The sequence below is a fragment of the Pipistrellus kuhlii genome, unplaced genomic scaffold (genome assembly GCF_014108245.1).
Source record: "Pipistrellus kuhlii isolate mPipKuh1 unplaced genomic scaffold, mPipKuh1.p scaffold_m20_p_40, whole genome shotgun sequence".
NCBI lineage: Eukaryota > Metazoa > Chordata > Mammalia > Chiroptera > Vespertilionidae > Pipistrellus > Pipistrellus kuhlii.
The window spans coordinates 2,316,994-2,335,559 of NW_023425541.1; the positions used below are offsets into that span (position 1 = coordinate 2,316,994).

The 18,566-nt window shown below is 44.4% G+C and overlaps 2 protein-coding genes across 2 annotated transcripts in view; one reads left to right on the plus strand and one right to left on the minus strand.

The window, feature by feature from the left end:
• The window catches only part of EDA (ectodysplasin A), a 484,681-nt gene extending 471,932 nt beyond the window's left edge, over nucleotides 1-12,749 (plus strand). Inside the window, exon 9 of the transcript XR_006739840.1 lies at nucleotides 12,739-12,749. The gene's annotated coding sequence lies outside the window, so the exon portion shown is untranslated. The remainder of the gene's footprint in view (nucleotides 1-12,738) is intronic.
• LOC118704101 (acyl-CoA wax alcohol acyltransferase 2-like) lies at nucleotides 1,752-8,885 on the minus strand. The gene is given in 9 exon segments (XM_036411407.1): nucleotides 1,752-1,879; nucleotides 2,054-2,140; nucleotides 2,143-2,249; nucleotides 2,805-2,857; nucleotides 2,859-2,989; nucleotides 3,231-3,426; nucleotides 5,275-5,353; nucleotides 6,284-6,344; nucleotides 8,801-8,885. Coding segments are annotated over 9 exon segments (927 nt in total).
• Nucleotides 12,750-18,566: the final 5,817 nt, after the last annotated feature.

The window sequence follows — 18,566 nt, forward strand, 5'->3', positions numbered from 1 at the left end:
AGCAGGTCACACTGGTAACTATACAGGATGTCCTAGACCCATGGTCGGCAAACTGTGGCTCGCAAGTCACATGCGGCTCTCTGGCTCCTTGAGTGTGGCTCTTCCACAAAATACCATGGCCTGGGTGAGTTTATTTTTAAGAAATGGCGTTAGAAGAAGTTGTAAGTTTAAAAAAATTGGCTCTCAAAAGAAATTTCAATTGTTGTACTGTTGACATGTGGCTCTGTTGTCTAATGAGTTTGCCGACCACTGTCCTAGGCCAAACTGACAGGTTGATGTGGATAAATCATTAGGACCAAAAGGAACCCACCCAAGAGGAATGGAACAGCAGGCTGAAGGCCAAATTGTGTAGCCTGCCATTGCCAACAATTATTGGGCTAAGAGTCTGAGAGCCTCACCATCCAGGAGATGAGCTTTATGGTGGCTGGAAGCCAGGCACTCACTTCCATCTGAAGCAAGATGGCTGACTTAGACAAAGGGCAGAGTGAGAGAACCAGACAAGGTTAAGCAAGTTGCTGGGGGTGGGGGGCAGGGGAGAAGACAGGAAATTAAACCAGACCTGACCCTTCTATTATAGCATTATGAGGTGGAAGCTGAGTGTGGACCAGGGCTAGTAGAGGGTAACAGTTGCTTAAATTTTCAAAGGACTGCTGATAAGATATTCCACTATACACTTTCTTTTAAACATTGAGGTGCCAGCTTTAGGGCACTTTTGCTCAAGGATAGGAAATGGGGAAAATGGTTGCAGGAGAATCACTTTGTGTAGCTTCCAATTTTACAAAGTTCAATCGCATTCAATATCATTTGATCGTCCCAACAGCCTTTGAGGTAAGCATATAAGGGATCATTATTCCCATTTTACAGATGAGGAAACTGAGGCTCTGACTCACATGGCTTGAAGGTGGTGGATCTTACACTCAAAGCCCACTGGATCTCAAGGCATCCAGTCCTGCAGGAGTCTCGATAACAGGAGATGGGGCTGCTTGAGAGTTACTGATAGAAAGGTGTCCAGGGGCCGAAACCGGTTTGGCTCAGTGGATAGAGTGTCGGCCTGCGGACTGAAAGGTCCCAGGTTCAATTCTGGTCAAGGGTGTGTGTACCTTGGTTGCGGGCTCATCCCCAGTAGGGGGTGTGCAAGAGGCAGCTGACTGATAATTCTCTCTCATTGATGTTTCTAACTCTCTATCCCTCTCTCTTCCTCTCTGTAAAAAAAAATCAATAAAATATATTTTTAAAAGAAAGAAAGAAAGAAAGAAAGAAAGAAAGAGAGAGAGAGAGGGAGGGAGGGAGGGAGGGAGGGAGGGAGGGAGGGAGGGAGGGAGGAAGGAAGGAAGGAAGGAAGGAAGGAAGGAAGGAAGGAAAGAAAGAAAGGTGTCCAGGGATCCTGGACCCTCAAACATACTAGTTAGAGCACAAGCAGTATCAGAAGGCTGGATTTTTATTCTGTCCATTGTTTACCTCAATGCTGACAAATGGGCACCTAAAAGGGCACCTCTCCCCAGGGCCTTGACGGTCTCTTAAAACCATCTCCCTTATAGCCCCAAGGAAAACACGGAGAAGCACTGGAAGGAGGACAGAAATGAAGGGGGAAGTGGGATTTAGAAAACAACCAAATGGACAGCCCCCCCCCCCCCCCACAATAAGGACTGGCCAAATCAGGAGCAGAAGCCCCATAGGTGACTTCTGGCCCATTTGCAGTTCCACACTTTTCCAGCCAGGCTAAGTAGTTTTCAGGGATATCTGTGAGACTATCACCAGCTCCTGGGTCTCTGAGAAGACAACAGGGTCTTATGCAGGGCTTCCCTACAGGGTGCACGGTATTTGTCCACCACTTTCTGGCTCGTTTTCTCAGTTTTGGGCACTGGCAGAGGCTCCCTGACTGCCAGAGAAGACACTCCTCAAAATGGGCCTCAACACTCCAGCTCACCCTTACCACCCCAAAACCACCCACCCTGGCCAGCCTCCACACCTCTAGACACAGTCAAAGCCAAGACTCAGCCTCAGAACTGGATCTACATCCCAGACAAGGCTGCCAACAGAAGGGCCCACTCACCAGTGGTGGTTACAGGCTGGGCAAAGGGCAGAAGGCCCCAGGAGTTCTCAATGAAGCCATGCTCATTGAAAGCACAAGGGTAAATGAGAGCACACTCTGGAACCACTTCTGGAAGTGATTGACCAAACCTCCAGCAGTGAAAATGTGCTGATGGTAAAGGTCTACCTCAAAGGCAGAGGCAGGGATTAGAGCCACCCTTTGGAGCAAAGGCATGTCCTTTGAAAGCCAGAAAGGTAGGGACCCCGTTGAAAGCCAGACATGCTAACCACCAGTGGTCTTGGGGTCTGCCTATACGTTCCGCAGCCGCTATCTTAGCTGGGCCTATGTCCAGGCCAAGTGTGAGGGCCTTGTGGCCTACCCCAGGCTTCCTGTGGGGACAAAGCAAGTCCTAACTCTCCTGTGAACCCACAGGTCTGAAACAGGAAGGAAAATTTTAAGAAACATTTCATTTACCTTTCTTCTCTTTTACCCACGTGGCAAGTTTGGCTTTCTCTGAGAGGGAGTTTCAGCCACTCACCTTTCATAGAGGGTCTGGACCAGATGAAAAGCTAAAGTGAGGAACAGCAGGCTCAGGACTGGCCCTCTAGTATTTCTTCAGAAGCAGAAATGCCTCTGGGAGGTGGCCCAGGCTCTACTCCAATACAAAAGCTTTGCCATTCCCGTTTATATATAATTTCCTCCAAATCCCTTCCTCCTTCCCTGCTGGACTTTTGGAAAAGCTCTCCCTAATAGGGACCAGGACTTTCCTTACCCATGCTGCAGGGTCTTGCATACAAACTCAGTCCAGTTCCTCAAGAACAACATGGGTAAGGGCTTCCCTATAGAGTGTGTGTTATCTGCACTCCACCAGGCCACTGACTACCACAACCAGCATGTTGCCTGTACCCTTTTTGGCAAGCAGATAGTCCATGGAGAACTGGCTCACAGAGCAGGCCCCTGGGCAGGCAGAAAAATTCAGAAGATCATTGGCCACTTCCCAAACCTCCTAGCCTCCATCCCTACCTCTTCACAGGAGGGGAGAGCTTCATCCCAGGCAGGCGAGCCTAGGGCTACTGTTTAGGACCAGAGAGGATCACACAGTTGATCCCCTCTGATCCTGCTCTTACCTACTCCCCCAACACTTTTTCCTCAGGAAGCCATTTTTATTTCGGCTTTTATGTCCTAGGAGCCAACTCACCTGACAATATGGCATAGTCTCTGAGGAAAGGCACCCAGAAAAAGGTTCCCAGGGTGAGTACATAAAGGGAGATGCCAGGAAAGATCTTGATGAAGCCTAAGGCCTTGGTGACAAAGTTGCCAAAGCATGAATGAGACATGAACCCAGGAGGGTGGCAGACAAGGATGTAGTTGTGGTGGGGGGCGATGCCACGAGTCTTCCAAAGGTGTGGAAGAAAGAGCAGTCAGAACAGGTATGGGATGGGGAGAGAAAATGACTCTTCCGGTCATAGACCTGGAAGGGCAAGGGCCATGCAAGCTGGGCAATGCACAACTCCAGGAAGGTGTTTTCCTCTCCAGCTGTGTGCCAGGCAGTAAGCCCCAGGATCTGCCCCAGCACTGCTCTGGGCTGCATTCAATGGCCGAGAGTCAGTGGTGGGCCATACCAATCTGGCCACCAGAGATTTGGAATTCTGGAAAGACAGAGCAGGAACAGTTCTCCTCAAACCACCACGTTCCTGCCCACATGTCTGGGAAGCATCAGCAGAGGGAATACTAGGGAAAGAGAAGACCCACCTTCAGCTAGGTTAGAATAGTTAGGACAGACCTAATGGAGATGACCCATAGGGAGCCATACTCAGAATTATTACTGGGCTCGGTTTTTAAACAGCTGTAAATAAGACTGGGGGGGGGGGGGGAGGGTCAAAATAAAGGTGAGAAAAGATAAAAAACACTTTTAATTGAACATGGCAGAGTGAACACAAGTTTTTATTTTGACTCCTCCCTGGTGCCTCATGAAAATTACCATAAGAATGTTTTTAAAGATATAGATCCACAGCCCTAGCTGGTTGGGCACAATGGATGGAGCATCGGCCTGGAGACTAAAGGATTTCGGGTTTGATTCTGGTCAACCGCACATGCCCAGGTTGCGGGCTCGATCCCCATTGCGGGTTGTGCAGGAGGCAACCAATTGATCATTGATGTTTCTCTCTCTCTCTCTCTCTCTCTCTCTCTCTCTCTCTCTCTCTCTCTCTCTCCCTCCCTCCCTCCCTCCCTCCCTCCCTCCCTCCCTCTCTGAAATCAATTTTAAGAATTTAAAAAAGGCCGAAGCCAGTTTGGCTCAGTGGTAGAGCGTCGGTCTGCGGACTGAAAGGTCCCAGGTTGGATTCCGGTCAAGGGCATGTACATTGGTTGCAGGCACATCCCCAGTAGGGGGTGTGCAGGAGGCAGCTGGTCGATATTTCTCTCTCATCGACGTTTCTAGCTCGCTCTCTCCCTCCCTCTCTCTCTCCCCCTTCCTCTCTGTAAAAAAATCAATAAAATTAAAAAAAAAGAATTTAAAAAAGATATAGATGACAAGGAAAAAGAGAATTAGATGCCAGCGGTGGGTTGAAGATGTCAGCAAAATATTTGCACACTGGCAAATGGATTGAGGAAAGCTGACCAGGCAATGTGTACAAGAGCAAGCAATCCATCTGCACTGGAGAATCTGGGAAAGACTCAGAATTTGGAGCCACCAGGTGTCACTGAAAGTGGGTGAGTCATAGGGCTTGGTTGAAAGTCTAACAGAGAATTAGGTAGAACCTCAACCCCTCTACCACCCCCCCACACACACACACACAACTGGACAATGAAAAGGTTACTTTCTGGAAAACTGAACCAAAGAAACTCTAGATTGGGATACTCGCACTAAATGCAGCGGAGATATTCTATCTGCAGCCCAATTCTTAATCAAGTATGAAGTCGAATAAAGACCATCTCAGGCATACAGTCTCAGAGAGTTTGCCTTAGGCATCCCTTTCTCAAGAAACTCCTGGAGGATGTGTTCCACCGAAATGAGGAAGTAAACCAAGAAAGGCATGAGGCCCAAGAAAAAAAAAAAAAAAGGACCCAACTAGAGAAGGAAGTAAACACGGTGAGGACCAGGGTGAGGCAAACTAGGTGGCTAGGGCACAAACTTCAAGGAGACATTGCTCTCAGGGTCAGCCAAGTACTGACTCAATGGTTGCATAACCCTGAGAGGAAGCACCTTCCTAAATTATGCTTTCATGGTGCCTCGAGGGCACCATAGGGATGCAGCTGTGCATGAGACTAGACTGTAACAGGAGATTGTTGCACTCTGCAGCACCAATGTCCTCCAGGAAACTAAAAGTGGCAGGGGAGAGAAGGAGACTTAGAGATTCCTGAAGTGTTTGCACACATTGAGAGATTCACATGTCTGTGGAGAATTAGTGATAAGTAATACATATCTAACAGATAGCTAAAGAAATTTCAAATGAGGCAATTATGAGTTCTGAAGGGGAAAAGAAAGTGCACAAGAAAGAAAAATAATTTTAGTGCACTAAATAGCTCAATTGTGAGTAATAGTTTCCTAGTTCTAGTTAGGCATTTAACTAAAGCCTGTGCTATAACAATATGGGGAGAAGGGGAAAGAGGAAAAATCTAGTGACAGTTACAGGGCCAAATCTCATCTTCATATTGGGGAGTTAGTGACAGTGTCTAATTGTTAAATCAGGAAGTAGTAATATTTCAACATTTTAAATAGTAAAATTGAGACATATAGAGGTAAATTCCAGAGAGGGAAAAAAAGAGCTAACAATGTTGAAAATGTCTGTCTCTGGGGAACAGATCTAAGTAGAGGGAGGCCAGAAATTTAGATTTTTTTTTAGATTTTTTACATACTATTTATAAAACTATTTGACTTGCCCTACCTAGTTGACTGGAGCATTGTCACATGCACCAAAAGGTTGTGGGTTCAATTCCCAATCAGGGCACATACTTGGGTTGTGGGTTTGTTTCTAGTGGGGGCATTACAAGAGACAACCAGTTGATGTTTCTGTTTTTCTCTCCCCCCCCCTCTCTCCCAAATAAATAAATGTAGCTGCCTCTGGTAAGGTTAAACAAACAAACAAACAAAAAAACAAACTATCTGAGTTTTCCAAGAAGTAAAAGAAAGCATGGGTCTAGTCTGGAAAAGACCACCCTGGTTCCCTGAGGTTTTATTCCACCCCAGACAGTGTTGGGGACCAATGTCTTCCAATACCAATGTCTGTCTTATCTTCCCCAGAGACTTACAGTAAAGGTCTCCACTTAAGGCATTTAGGGTCCAAATGGATATGATTCCACTCACAGACTCCTAGAGCAAACAACTCGAAAGGCTCAAAGACACCATGTGCCCATATGAGCTAGTGAGGGAGGGATGAGCTCTCCTGCCTGCTCCACACTGCATCTCTGTATGTGCTAAGTCCAACTCAAATGAAGTTACAGTCTCCTCCCCATATACATCTCCTTTTCTGCCACTCTCCTTCCTCACCATTCTCTGCTCTTCTGACCCTTCTGCCAGCTCACACTGGGACCTGAACCCTCAGTCTTGCCTCCTGCCTTTCTCCTACATCTTCTGTGATCAAATCTTATTAATTATACTCCAATTATTTGAATCTCTCTTCTTTCCTCTTCTCTCTGTCCTGACTACTACTGATCTGGCCTAATCACCACCACCTCTCACCTGGGCTATTACTACAGCCACTTCTTGTCATTGCTTTGCTACACAGAGCTATAGCAATCTCTCAAAAACACAAATCTGATGACACTGCCCTGTGCCAAACCTTATCATGCTTTACATGGCTCTCAGGAAACAGTCCAAACTATTTTCCATGGTTTACAATGCCCTATACTATCTGTCCCCTGCCTGCATATACAGTCTCCTTTCCTTTCTCTCTCTGATTCATTCATTCATTTGATATGTATGAAGCATCAATTCTGTGCCTCTCACCTCCTCATCTCACTTACCACTAGCAGCTCCCCGAATGGTTTATGCTCTCCTCTCACACTAACCTTGTCATATGTTGTCCACCCTTTGCCCTGAACACTCCTTCTTCTTCACCTATTTCTTATTTGTCCTTCAAGAGTAAACTCAGAGTCAACAGAGAAATGGGAAAAGGTCACAAATGTACTCCAGGCACAGATCCACTGAACCTCCTAATTAGCAGTGAGTGAAGAGATGGAAGACGTAATGAGAGAAACCCATAGGTTAGAATCAGGTCCTGTGGGTCACCTCCTCTACTTTGGATCTATGTGATCTTGACCAGACCACTCACTACATGAACCTCAGCTTCCTCAGCTATACAATGAAGATTATTAGGCACATATGGTGCTTCGAACGGTGGCTGCATGAAAAGGGGGTGCAATAAATGTGAGCATTAGCTATCATTAGTAGTGTGTAACTGCGGGGGCCTGAAGCTGCGGGGATCTCCCTTTTCCGCGTCATGCACGGAAAGAGAAATGAATGAACCGGTTCTAAGTGGAGGTGCCCAGGGATTGAGAAATATTAGAAATAAAGAGAGAAGACATAGAAACAGATTTCTAGCTGGGAGCTGGGAGGGCCGCTGACCTCCTCTGCTGGAGAGACAGACTGACAACCTCCTAAGCCATGCAGCACATCTATTTATACTCCAATCCAACAAGGGGTTTCACAGGAAAACAAGGAGCCTGGGAGAGCCCAGGTTCCACCTACTCCTTCCTCCTGAACAAACACATTAGTCAGGAACTAAGAACATTTCAGCACTCCCAGGGTGGGAGTGCAACTGACATGATTCTGTCAATATCCCGGCCCAGACAGCAACAATCTACAGAATGTCCAGGTGTCTTCCCATTTGGCCCTCTACAGCAACTATTAGGATGTATTATTATACATAGAAATAGCTTCTACCTCATAAAGTTGGCATGTGAACACTGTAAGTACCTAACACAAGAATTTATTTCCCCTGGTCGCTTCCAGTTCTCCTGATTGCCTGTCTTTCCTAGATCAACACTGTTCTTTTCAGTATTGGGGCTCCAGGTGCCCACCTTAGGCAGGCCTCCTCTAAGCCCCATTCCCTGTCCTCTAGTTCATTCTCTCCAGTCATGGGCAAGTCCTGGGCTCACAGAGCCCATCTGCGTTTTCCTTCCCAGATACCTTACAAGTTCATTTAGTTCATGCCCCTGCCTCCAGTCAGTACTCACCTAAACCACCTGACAAAAGAGTATTTTCCACAGACCCCCCCCCCCCCCCGATATGGATGGTTTGCTTTAACACCTAGAACACAGTGGCCAGCAGATAACTTTCACAATGTGTCTGTGATGGAGAAGGTGGAAAAAGCAGACGGATAGATGAATGAATTCTTCCATACCAAAGGTTTTCACAGCCTCCCTCTGTCACTAAGTCAATTGTCTCCTAATGATGGTCCACTCAGGTTCTTAAGATTGCAGCTGAAACCTTTTCCTTGGCTATTCCCACTTTCCCAAAACATGCTCTCTGTGCCCCAATGTAAACCCAGGAAGTTTCAACATGCACATTTGCAGCAAGACCCTATCTCACACATGTGCACACATACCCCTACATAGGCACATACCCATATGCACACACATCCCCACATGCACATTCACAGACTCCACGAGTATCATGCCCAGGTATGTCAGCCTACAGGCAGAGGACCAACCATCTTGATGTGCTGGGGACCATCCAGGTTTTAACATTAAAAATCCTGCTGAACCTAAAACCCCTCAGTCCTAGGCAAATACAGATGGTCACCCTACCAAAGGCTAAAGTCTCACCAAAAACTAAGATACTGAGGGCCCAGTGGAAAATAGCAAAGAACTCCGGGGCAATCTTGAGGTCCTTCTTAGAGGGCAAGAGCATTATGCCTAGGGTTCTAGTGGCTCCAAGTAAGTGCTGTTCAGATGCTCAGATCCTAATGCTCAGGGGCCTGCCATGTTTCCTCTCTTCACGCTTTCTTCTCCAGCCCCTGCCTAGTCTCCATGCCCTCATTCCCCCCTGTCCCCTTCCCTTCACTGGATCATAGTACTGCGTGCTGTCTCTACTTGTCCAGTTCCTTTCACCTCTCTAACCACCTGCACTTTCACCCACCTGGAATGGCATGGGGTAAGATTATGACACTCTCTTGCACACCTGCATAGAGAACTGAGAGTAAAACTCTGATGTGGGAAGTGAGTGGGAGTGGGGGTGGAGCTGATGAGAGGCCTTCAGAGCCAGTGTGGATAGGAGTTGGGGGGCAGTGAGGAGCCCAGGGCACACAGGTCTGCATTTATTTTTGAGGCTCAGTTCTAAGATTAAACAAGGGTCTCATAGTCTGGGTAGTTCTAAATGTTATTTCTAATTAAATGTTAAACCCCTTGCACCCCGAACCATTCTGGACATTGGCTACCAGCTACTCGACGCTACTTTGCGGCGGAAACGTGCGTTGAAATAACTCAATTCCCTGTAATCACTAATAAACTGCAATGTCCCCTGAGAGATGACATCCGAGTGATATGCTAGAATTCCGATGTCCCCTGAGAGGGGACAGCGGAGTGCAAAGGGTAAAATGTAGCAGAGTATTTTGTAGATGAAGCTGTATACAGGATGAGCTAAGAACTCAACCCATGAAAGTAGCCAACTGCAAGGAAGACTAGTAAGCCTCCATTCAGGGAGGCAGTTTTAGATATTAATCCCCTGTCTCCTTTACTTGCTGCACATAAATAAAACTACCTTGGGACAAGCACCTCTCATTTTTTAATAAACCACCCAAAGCTGCAAACCCCTTGAGTTTTATAACACAGCTATCTATGGTCTCTCAGTGACACTGTGATTGGAGGGGAGGAGAGAGGTCACAGGCCAGGCCAAGAAATACCTTTGGCTTTTTGGTCAGTCCAGAAATCACTGTGTTCCATGAACTGACATCAGATATGGTCTATAAGTGTATAGTAGGTGCTAAATAAAAAATTTTATTGAAGAAACAAATGTGAGCACTTATAAAATTATTCGGTGTACATGAAATTCTAGGACAGGTAAAACTCAGCAAATATGCACCTAAGATTTGTGTATTTCTCTGCATGTAAAATTTACCTATAAAGTAAACAAATATTGAACTCAGTGCTGAAGTGTTTAGAGGTGAAGAGTACTGATGGCTGCAATTAATTTTGAAATGCATATATTATGTATTAATGGATGAATCGAGTGGGAGTGGGGGTGTGTGATAAATCCATTTAACAAAATACCTGAACAATCTAGGTAGTGGGTGTTCACTACAATTTTTTCAACTCTTCTGTGGGCTTGAAATTACTTACAGTAGGACTTTGAGAGGAAATAGGTCCCTCAAGGTCATAGTAAAAATACATTTTTAAAATGGTTTCTCCATTCAAAGAAGAACAAACACCTATCCTCCTCAAACTATTCCAAAATATCAAAGAGGAAGGAACACTTCCAAGCTCCTTTTATGAGACCAGCAATATCCTAATTTCAAAACCAGATAAAGATACAACAAATAAAGAGAATTATAGGCCAATATACCTGATGAACACATATGCTAAAATCCTTAACAAAATATTGGCAAATCAGAACAGCTGGCATGACTCAGAGGTTGAGCATAGACCTATGAACCAGGAGGTCACAGTTTAATTCCTGGTCAGGGCACATGCCTAGGTTATGAACTCCAACCCCAGTAGGGGGCCTGCAAGGGACAGCCAATCAATGATTCTTTCTCATCATTGATGTTTCTCTCTCTGCCTTTTCCTTCCTTTCTGAAATCAATAAAATATATTTTTAATATATATTTGCAAATTGGATCCAGCAATATATTAAAAGCAGGATTTATTCCAGGGATGCAAGGCTGGTACAATATTTGTAAATCAATAAATGTGATACATTACATAAACAAATTGGGAGATAAAAAAAACCACATGATCATATCAGCATACACCGAAAAAGCATTCCACAAAATCTAAAAACCATTTTTTAATTTTAATTCTTTATTGTTTAAAGTATTACATATGTCTTCTTTGCCCCCCCCCATTGACTTCTCCCCAGCTGCTCTCACCCCCTAACACATGCCTCACCCCCCCCCAACTGTGTCCATTGGTTATGCTTATATGGATGCATACAAGTCCTTTGGTTGATCTCTTACCACCACTCCCCACCCTCCATTGTCTTCCCTCTGAGGTTTGACAGTCTGTTCGATGCTTCTATGTCTCTGGATCTATTTTTGTTCATCAGTTTAGGATGTTCACTAAAGGTCCAGTGTATAAAATTTGTGCACTTGGGGTCGGGGGGGGGAGGGGTCCCTCATCCTGGCCTGTACCCTCTCACAGTCTGGGACCTCTCAGGGGATATCTGCCTGCCAGCTTAGGCCTGATCCCCCCAGGGAATTGGGCTTAAGCTGGCAGTAAGACATCCCTCTCACAGTCCGAGGCTCTTGCACTCAATCCTTATTACCCACTTACAACAGAGGCAGAAGATGCTTCTTTCACTGCCACTGCACTCACCAGCCCTGAGCCCAGCTTCTGGCTGAGCAGCACTTCTGCTATGGGAGCACACTGACAACCAGGGGGCAGTTCCTGCATTGAGCGCCTGACCCTGGTAGTCAGTGTGCGTCATAGTGATCAGTCATTCCGCTGGTCATTCCGCCATTCAGTCAATTTGCATATTAGGGTTTTATTATATAGGATTATATTCCACAAATGAGTGAGATTATGTGATGTTTATCCTTCTCTGACTGGCTTATATTGCTTAGCATAATGCTCTTCAGGTCCATCCATGCTGTTGTGAATGGTAAGAATTCCTTCTTTTTTATAGCAGTGTAGTATTCCATTGTGTAGATGTACCACAGGTTTTAATCCACTCATCTGATGATGGACACTTAGGCTGTTTCCAAATCTTAGCTATGGTAAATTGTGCTGTTATGAACATAGGAGTGCACATATCTTTTCTGATTGGTATTTCTGATTTCTTGGGATATATTCCTAGAAGTGGGATTACTGGGTCAAATGGGAGTTCCATTTTTAATTTTTGAGGAAATTCCATACCATTTTCCACAGTGGCTGTACCAGGCTGCATTCCCACCAGCAGTGCACGTGGGTTCCTTTATCTCTGCATCTTTTCCAGCACTTGTCGTTTGGTAATTTGTTGATGATAGCCATTCTGACAGGTGTAAGATGGTACTTCATTGTCATTTTGATTTGCATCTCTCGGACCAAAGACCATTTTTTATAAAAACTCTCAGCAAAGTGGGAATAGAGGGATCATACCTCAATATAATAAAGGCCATATATGACAAACCTATAGCCAACATCATTCTCAGTGGGGGGGAAAAAAAGCACTCCCCCTCAGAACAAGACAGGAATGTCTGCTTTTACCAGTCTTATTGAACCCTAGGGGCCCTGTGCACGAATTTATGCACCTTGAAAGGAACTGTGGACCACAAGGCTACGGTGGACACAGGGGCAGGTCTTGGAACATCCTCCATGCCCCTGCCCAGCCTCTCCTGCTTTGGACTCTGCTCCTGCTGCCGCCACTGCTCCCATGAGCTGACAGTGCCAACCTCGCTCACATCTGCTGATAAGTGATTGAGGCCCGTGCCAGCAGAAGATGCGAGTGGGGCTGGAACCATCAGTGGATGCGAGTGGTGGCATTGCCCCTTAAGAGCAGGAGGAGGTGGAAAAGCCCCTAGGGGTGATGACAGTGCCAAGCGTTTGGGACTAGAGCTGGGCACCTGCAGCCATGCAAGCCGGTGCAAGCAGTGGAGGTGAGCGGGGCCCTCGCCAGCAGTGGATATGAGAGGTGGATGCCAGCCTGATTGTCCCCTCAGGAGCAGGGGAGGTGGAGAAGCCTGAGGAGCGATTGGGGCCGGCGCTGGGCACTGGGAATGGATGTAAGTGGTAGCTCTGGCACCAGCAGCAGATGCAGCGTGTGGGAACAAAGAATTTTCAGTAACCACCAGAGGCTCACCCCGATGACAGCAACCAGCGCCCCTCCTTGGTTTGGTGCCCCTGCTCATCTGCTCCACCATCCCACAGTGGCCAACACCTGCCATGTCCCACATGGGCCCCCTGGTGGTCAGCATACTTCATAACAACCGGTTCAGTTGTTCCATTATTCAGTCTATTTGCATATTAGGATTTTATATAGAGAGATAGTACTGGAAGTCCTAGCCACAGTGATCAGAACACAAGAAAATGTAAAAGGCATCCAAATTGGAAAGAAGGAAGTAAAATTGTCATTATTTGTAGATGACATCATAGCATAAATAGAAAACCCTAAAGACTCCACCAAAAAAACTACCAGATTTAATAAATGAATTTGGCAATGTAGCAGGATACAAAATTAATACCCATAAGTCTAAGGCATTTTTATATGCCAATAATGGTCTCTCAGAAAGTGAAACACACAAAAAATCCCATTTACCATTGCAACAAAAAATTAAGTACAAAGGTCATTACATAATACTAAGGAATCAATCCAACAAGAGGATATAATCCTGGTAAACATATAAGCACCCAATATAGGAGCACCTAAAATATAAAAAAATCTTCTGTAGGACTTTAAGGAAAGATAAACAACAATTCAGTCACAGTTTGAACTTTAACACCCCACTGACTTCAGTGGATAGATCTTTCAGACAAAACCTTAACAACGGAACAGTGACTCTAAAGGACACACTGGATCAAGTGGATTTAATTGACATTTATAGAACATTTCACCTCAACATAGCAGAATATACATTCTTCTCAAGTGCACATGGGTTATTCACAAAGATAGACCACATCTTAGGACACAAAACAAGTCTCTACAAGTTCAAGAAAATAGAAATCATATCAAGAATCTTCTCAGAGCACAGTGAAATGAAACTAGAAATAAACTACAGTAAAAATACCCCCCAAAAATTCAAATACACGGAGGCTAAATAGTATGTTATTAAACAATGAATGGTTTATCAATGAGATCAAGAAAAAAATTATAAAACTTCCTGGAAACAAATGAAAATGAATATACAACAACCCAAAAATCCCTGGGATATAGCAAAAGCAGTCCTGAGACGGAAGCTCATAGCATTACAGGCCTACCTCAAAAAAACAAGAAAAGTTAATAATAAACTATTACCCTACAACTTACATAATTAGAAAAAAAATAAACATGAACAACCCAGAGTAAGTAGAAGGAAGGAAATAATAAAGATTAGAACAGAAACAAATAACAGTGAATAAAAAAATACCAAAAAAAAATCAATGAAACCAAGAGCTTATTCGTTGAAAGAATAAACAAAATTGATGAACCATTAGCCAGACTTAACAAGAAACAAAGAGAGAGGACCCAAATAAATAAAATCAGAAGCAAGAGTGGAGAAGTAGCCACTGAAATCATAGAAATACAATGGATTGTAAGAAAATACTATGAACAACTATATGCCAATGAGCTGGATAATGTGGATGAAATGGAAAAATTCCTAGAAAAATACAATCTCCCAAAACTGAATCAGGAAGAATCAGAAAACCTGAATATGCCAATAACAACAGATGAAATAGAAGCAGGATTTTTTTTTTTTAATCCCAGGAAACAAAAGCCCAGGTCCGGATGGCTTCACAGGGGAGTTATAGCAAATATTCAATGAACTAACATCTATACTCCTCAAACTATTCCAAAAAATCCAAGAGGAAGAAACACTTCGAAGCTCTTTTTATGAGGCTAGCATTACCTTATTCCAAAACCAGATAAAGACACTACAAAGAAAGAGAATTACAGGCCAATATCCCTGATGAACATAGATGCTACAATCCTCAACAAAACATTAGCAAATTAGATCCAGCAATATATTAAAAAGATCATACACCATGACCAAGTGATATTTATTCCAGGATGCAAGGCTGGCACAATATTTGCAAATCTACAGATTCAAGGTAATCCCTAGTACCAACAGCACATTTCACAGATCTAGAACAAATACTCCAAAAATTTATATGGAATATAAAAAGACCCTGAATAGCTGCAGCAATCTTGAGAAAGAAAAACAAAGTTGGAGGAATCACAATACCTGATTTCAAGTTACACTACAAAGCCACCATAATCAAAACAGCCTGGTATTGTCACAAGAACAGGTATATAGATCAATGAAACAGAACAGAGAACCCCAGAAGCAAACCTAAGCCATTACACTCAATTAATATTTGACAAATGAGGCAAGAGCATAAAATGGACTAAAGATAGTCTCTTCAATAAATGGTGTTGGGAAATTTGGACAGATACATGCAAAAATTGAAATTAGACCACCAAATTACACCATAAACGAAAATAAACTCAAAATGGATAAAGGACTTAAATGTAAGTTATGAAACTATAAAAATCCTAGAAGAAATCATAGGCAGAAAAACCTCAGACATCTCCCATAGCAATATGTTTATGGATACATCTCCTAGGGCTGTGGTTGGCAAATTGCGACTTGCAAGCCACATGCAGCTGTTTGGCCCCTTGAGTGTGGCTCTTCCACAAAATACCAGGGCCTGGGCAAGTCTATTTGGAAGAAGTGGCGTTAGAAAAAAAGTTTAAGTTTAAAAAATTTGACTCTCAAAAGAAATTTCAATCATTATACTGTTGATATTTGGCTCTGTTGACTCATGAATTTGCTGACCACTGTCCTAGGACAAAGAAAACTAAGGAGAAAATAAACAAACAGGACTGCATCAAAATAAAAAGCTTTTGCACAGCAAAAGAAACCATCAACAAAGCTAAATGGAGTCCATTGTGTGGGAGAACATTTTTGGCAATGATACATCTGATAACGGGTTAATATCCAAAATATATAAGGAACTCATACAACTTAACAAAAGGAAGACATACAATCTAATTTTAAAAATGGGCAAAGGACCTAAATAGACACATCTCCAAAGTGGACATACAGATGGCCAAGGAATATATGAAAACAACTAGAGGCCCAACGCACAAAATCAATGCACTGAGGGGGGCAGCCCTCAGTCCAGCATGCACTCTCACAGTCCAGGACCCCTTGGGGGATGTCCACCTGGGGATTGGGCCTAAGCCAGCAGGTAGACATCCCTCTTGCAGTTCAGAGCCCTCACAGTCCAAGACCCCTCACTTCTTACCTCCTGCCTGCATGGAGGTGGAAGAGGCTCGTGCCACCACTGCACTTGCCAGCCATGATCCTGGCTTCTGGCTGAGCAATGCTCCTGCTGTGGGAGTGCACTGACAACCAGGGGGCAGCTCCTGCATTGAGCGTCTCCCCACTGGTGGTCAGTGCGCATCATAGCAGCCTGTCATTCCACCAACCACTCTGCTGTTTGGTCGATTTACGTATTAGGGTTTTATTATATAGGATGCTCAAAGTTACTTATCATCAAAGAGATGCAAATTAAAATAACACTGAGACTGAGGTATCTCCTCATACCTGTCAGAATGTCTACCATCAACAAATCAATAAATGGCAAGTGCTAGAAAAAGAATGTAGAGAAAAGGGAACCCTAATACACTGCTGGTACAAATGCAGACTGGTGCAGCCATTATAGAAAACAGTATGGAGTTTCCTCAAAAAATTAAAAAAGGAACTGCCATTTGACCAAGTGATCCTACTTCTAGGAATATATCCTAAGAATCCTGAAGCACCAATCAGAAAGAATGTATGCACCCCTATGTTCATAGCAGCATAATTTACAATAGCTAAGATCTTGAAACAGTCCCCGTGCCCATCAATAGATGAGTGAATAAAAAAGCTGTGGTACATTTATTCCATGGAATACTATACAGCAGTGAAAAAGAAGAAACTCTTATCCTTTGAGACAGCATGGAGGACCTGGAGAGAATCATGCTAAATGAAATAAGTCAGTCAGAGAAAGACAAGAATCACATGATCACACTCATATGTGGAATCTAATGAACAAAATAAACTGATGAATGGAGTGTATCCTGAGACATGAAGCATCGAGCAGAGGGTGGAATTTTGGAGGGAAGGCAGGGGAAGGTTGGTGGGTCGGAGGTGGGTCGGAGGTCAGAGTGCACAGGCTGTAAGGTACGGTGGGCCTGGCAGTTTTTGAGGAACAGAAGATTTGAGCCAAGTGAGTGAGAGGAACTAAGAAGGTGAGGTCAGAGAGCTTGGTGGGGCCAGATGGGATAAGGCCTTCGTGACTGTGACTGAGCCTTTGTAGGATTTTGAACACGTAAGAGACAGGATTAATTTGTGGTTTTGAAGAGCCAAGGAAGAAGGGGGAGACTTTGGAGAGGTTATAACAGTAATCTGGGTGAAAGATGATGGTGGCTCAGGCCAGACTGTTGGCAGGATGGTGGCAAGTGGTCAACATCTGGATATGTCCCCCAAAGCAGCGGCCCCACACAGGCCCTTTCCTCTCTGAACCTCAGATGCCTCTACAGAGGTGTCCCATTAGTGAGTGCCCATTACCAAACTCAAGGGATTCACATTTTGAGATTCTCTATTCACAAATGTGGTTGTTGCAAGATAGTTTCATTACTTGTACCAAGGAAAGGAGACAGGATTAATATCAAAAGCTCTGCCTGGGTAAGGGAGGCTTAGCCATTGTTCACATACTCTACCAATATTTGGTCAGTTTCATGTTGACTTCTTATTTGCAGTTGGCTATTGTCACCCATTTTAGCTTGTCAGCTCATCCTACTTACAGCTTAATCTATAAAGCATTACGCCTCATAATAAGAAATAACATTTAGAACTGCCTAGTCTTGAGACCCCTGTCCTATATCACACAGCCACCTTGGGTCCTGCCTTGGCCTGGGTACCTACCTTCCTTGCATTCAGCCTGGTCCCATACAGTTCTTCAGGGAACCTGTGGAGAGTGTTGGGTGGAATTGTGGTTCTATGAAGGGGCTGGTGGAAAGTGAGGCTGAAATGGCAGCAGAGTCAATCTCTGAAAGAGTCTGGACACTGGACAAGGAGTGTGGGCTTAATCCTGTGGACACTGAGGAGGTGAGAACTTCTGAGCATGGATTGTGACTTGTGCCAAATGTTACACCAGGGTGAATTTTATTTTTTTTAATATATTTTATTTATTTTTTTACAGAGAGGAAGGGAGAGGGAGAGTTAGAAACATCGATGAGAGAGAAACATTGATCAGCTGCCTCCTGCACACACCTATTGGGGAATGCATGCAACCAAGGTACATGCCCTTGACCAGAATCAAACCTGGGACCTTTCAGTCCACAGGCTGATGTCCTATCCACTGAGCCAAACCAGTTAGGTGAGGATGACTTTTAGACACAGGGTGATTGTCAGGGCCCAAGGGCCCAGCTTCCTCCCATGATTGACACACAGGCTCACCTTTTCTCCTCTCTGATACCTATTTGCAAGACCAACTCCACCTCCATAAAAAGTAAGTGGATGAGCTTATGGGACTTGCCCCAACACAGAAAAGCCTACTGACTTGCTGTCTCTCCCCACTAGACAGACTTGATAGCTTGGGGGTGGGGTAGCATACTCCTAATCCAGGGTTTTGTTGGGGAAACTTTCTGAGACTATCTCCTACTGGGGAACAAAACTCCATAAACACTGGACACAGGTGAATAGCAAGAGAT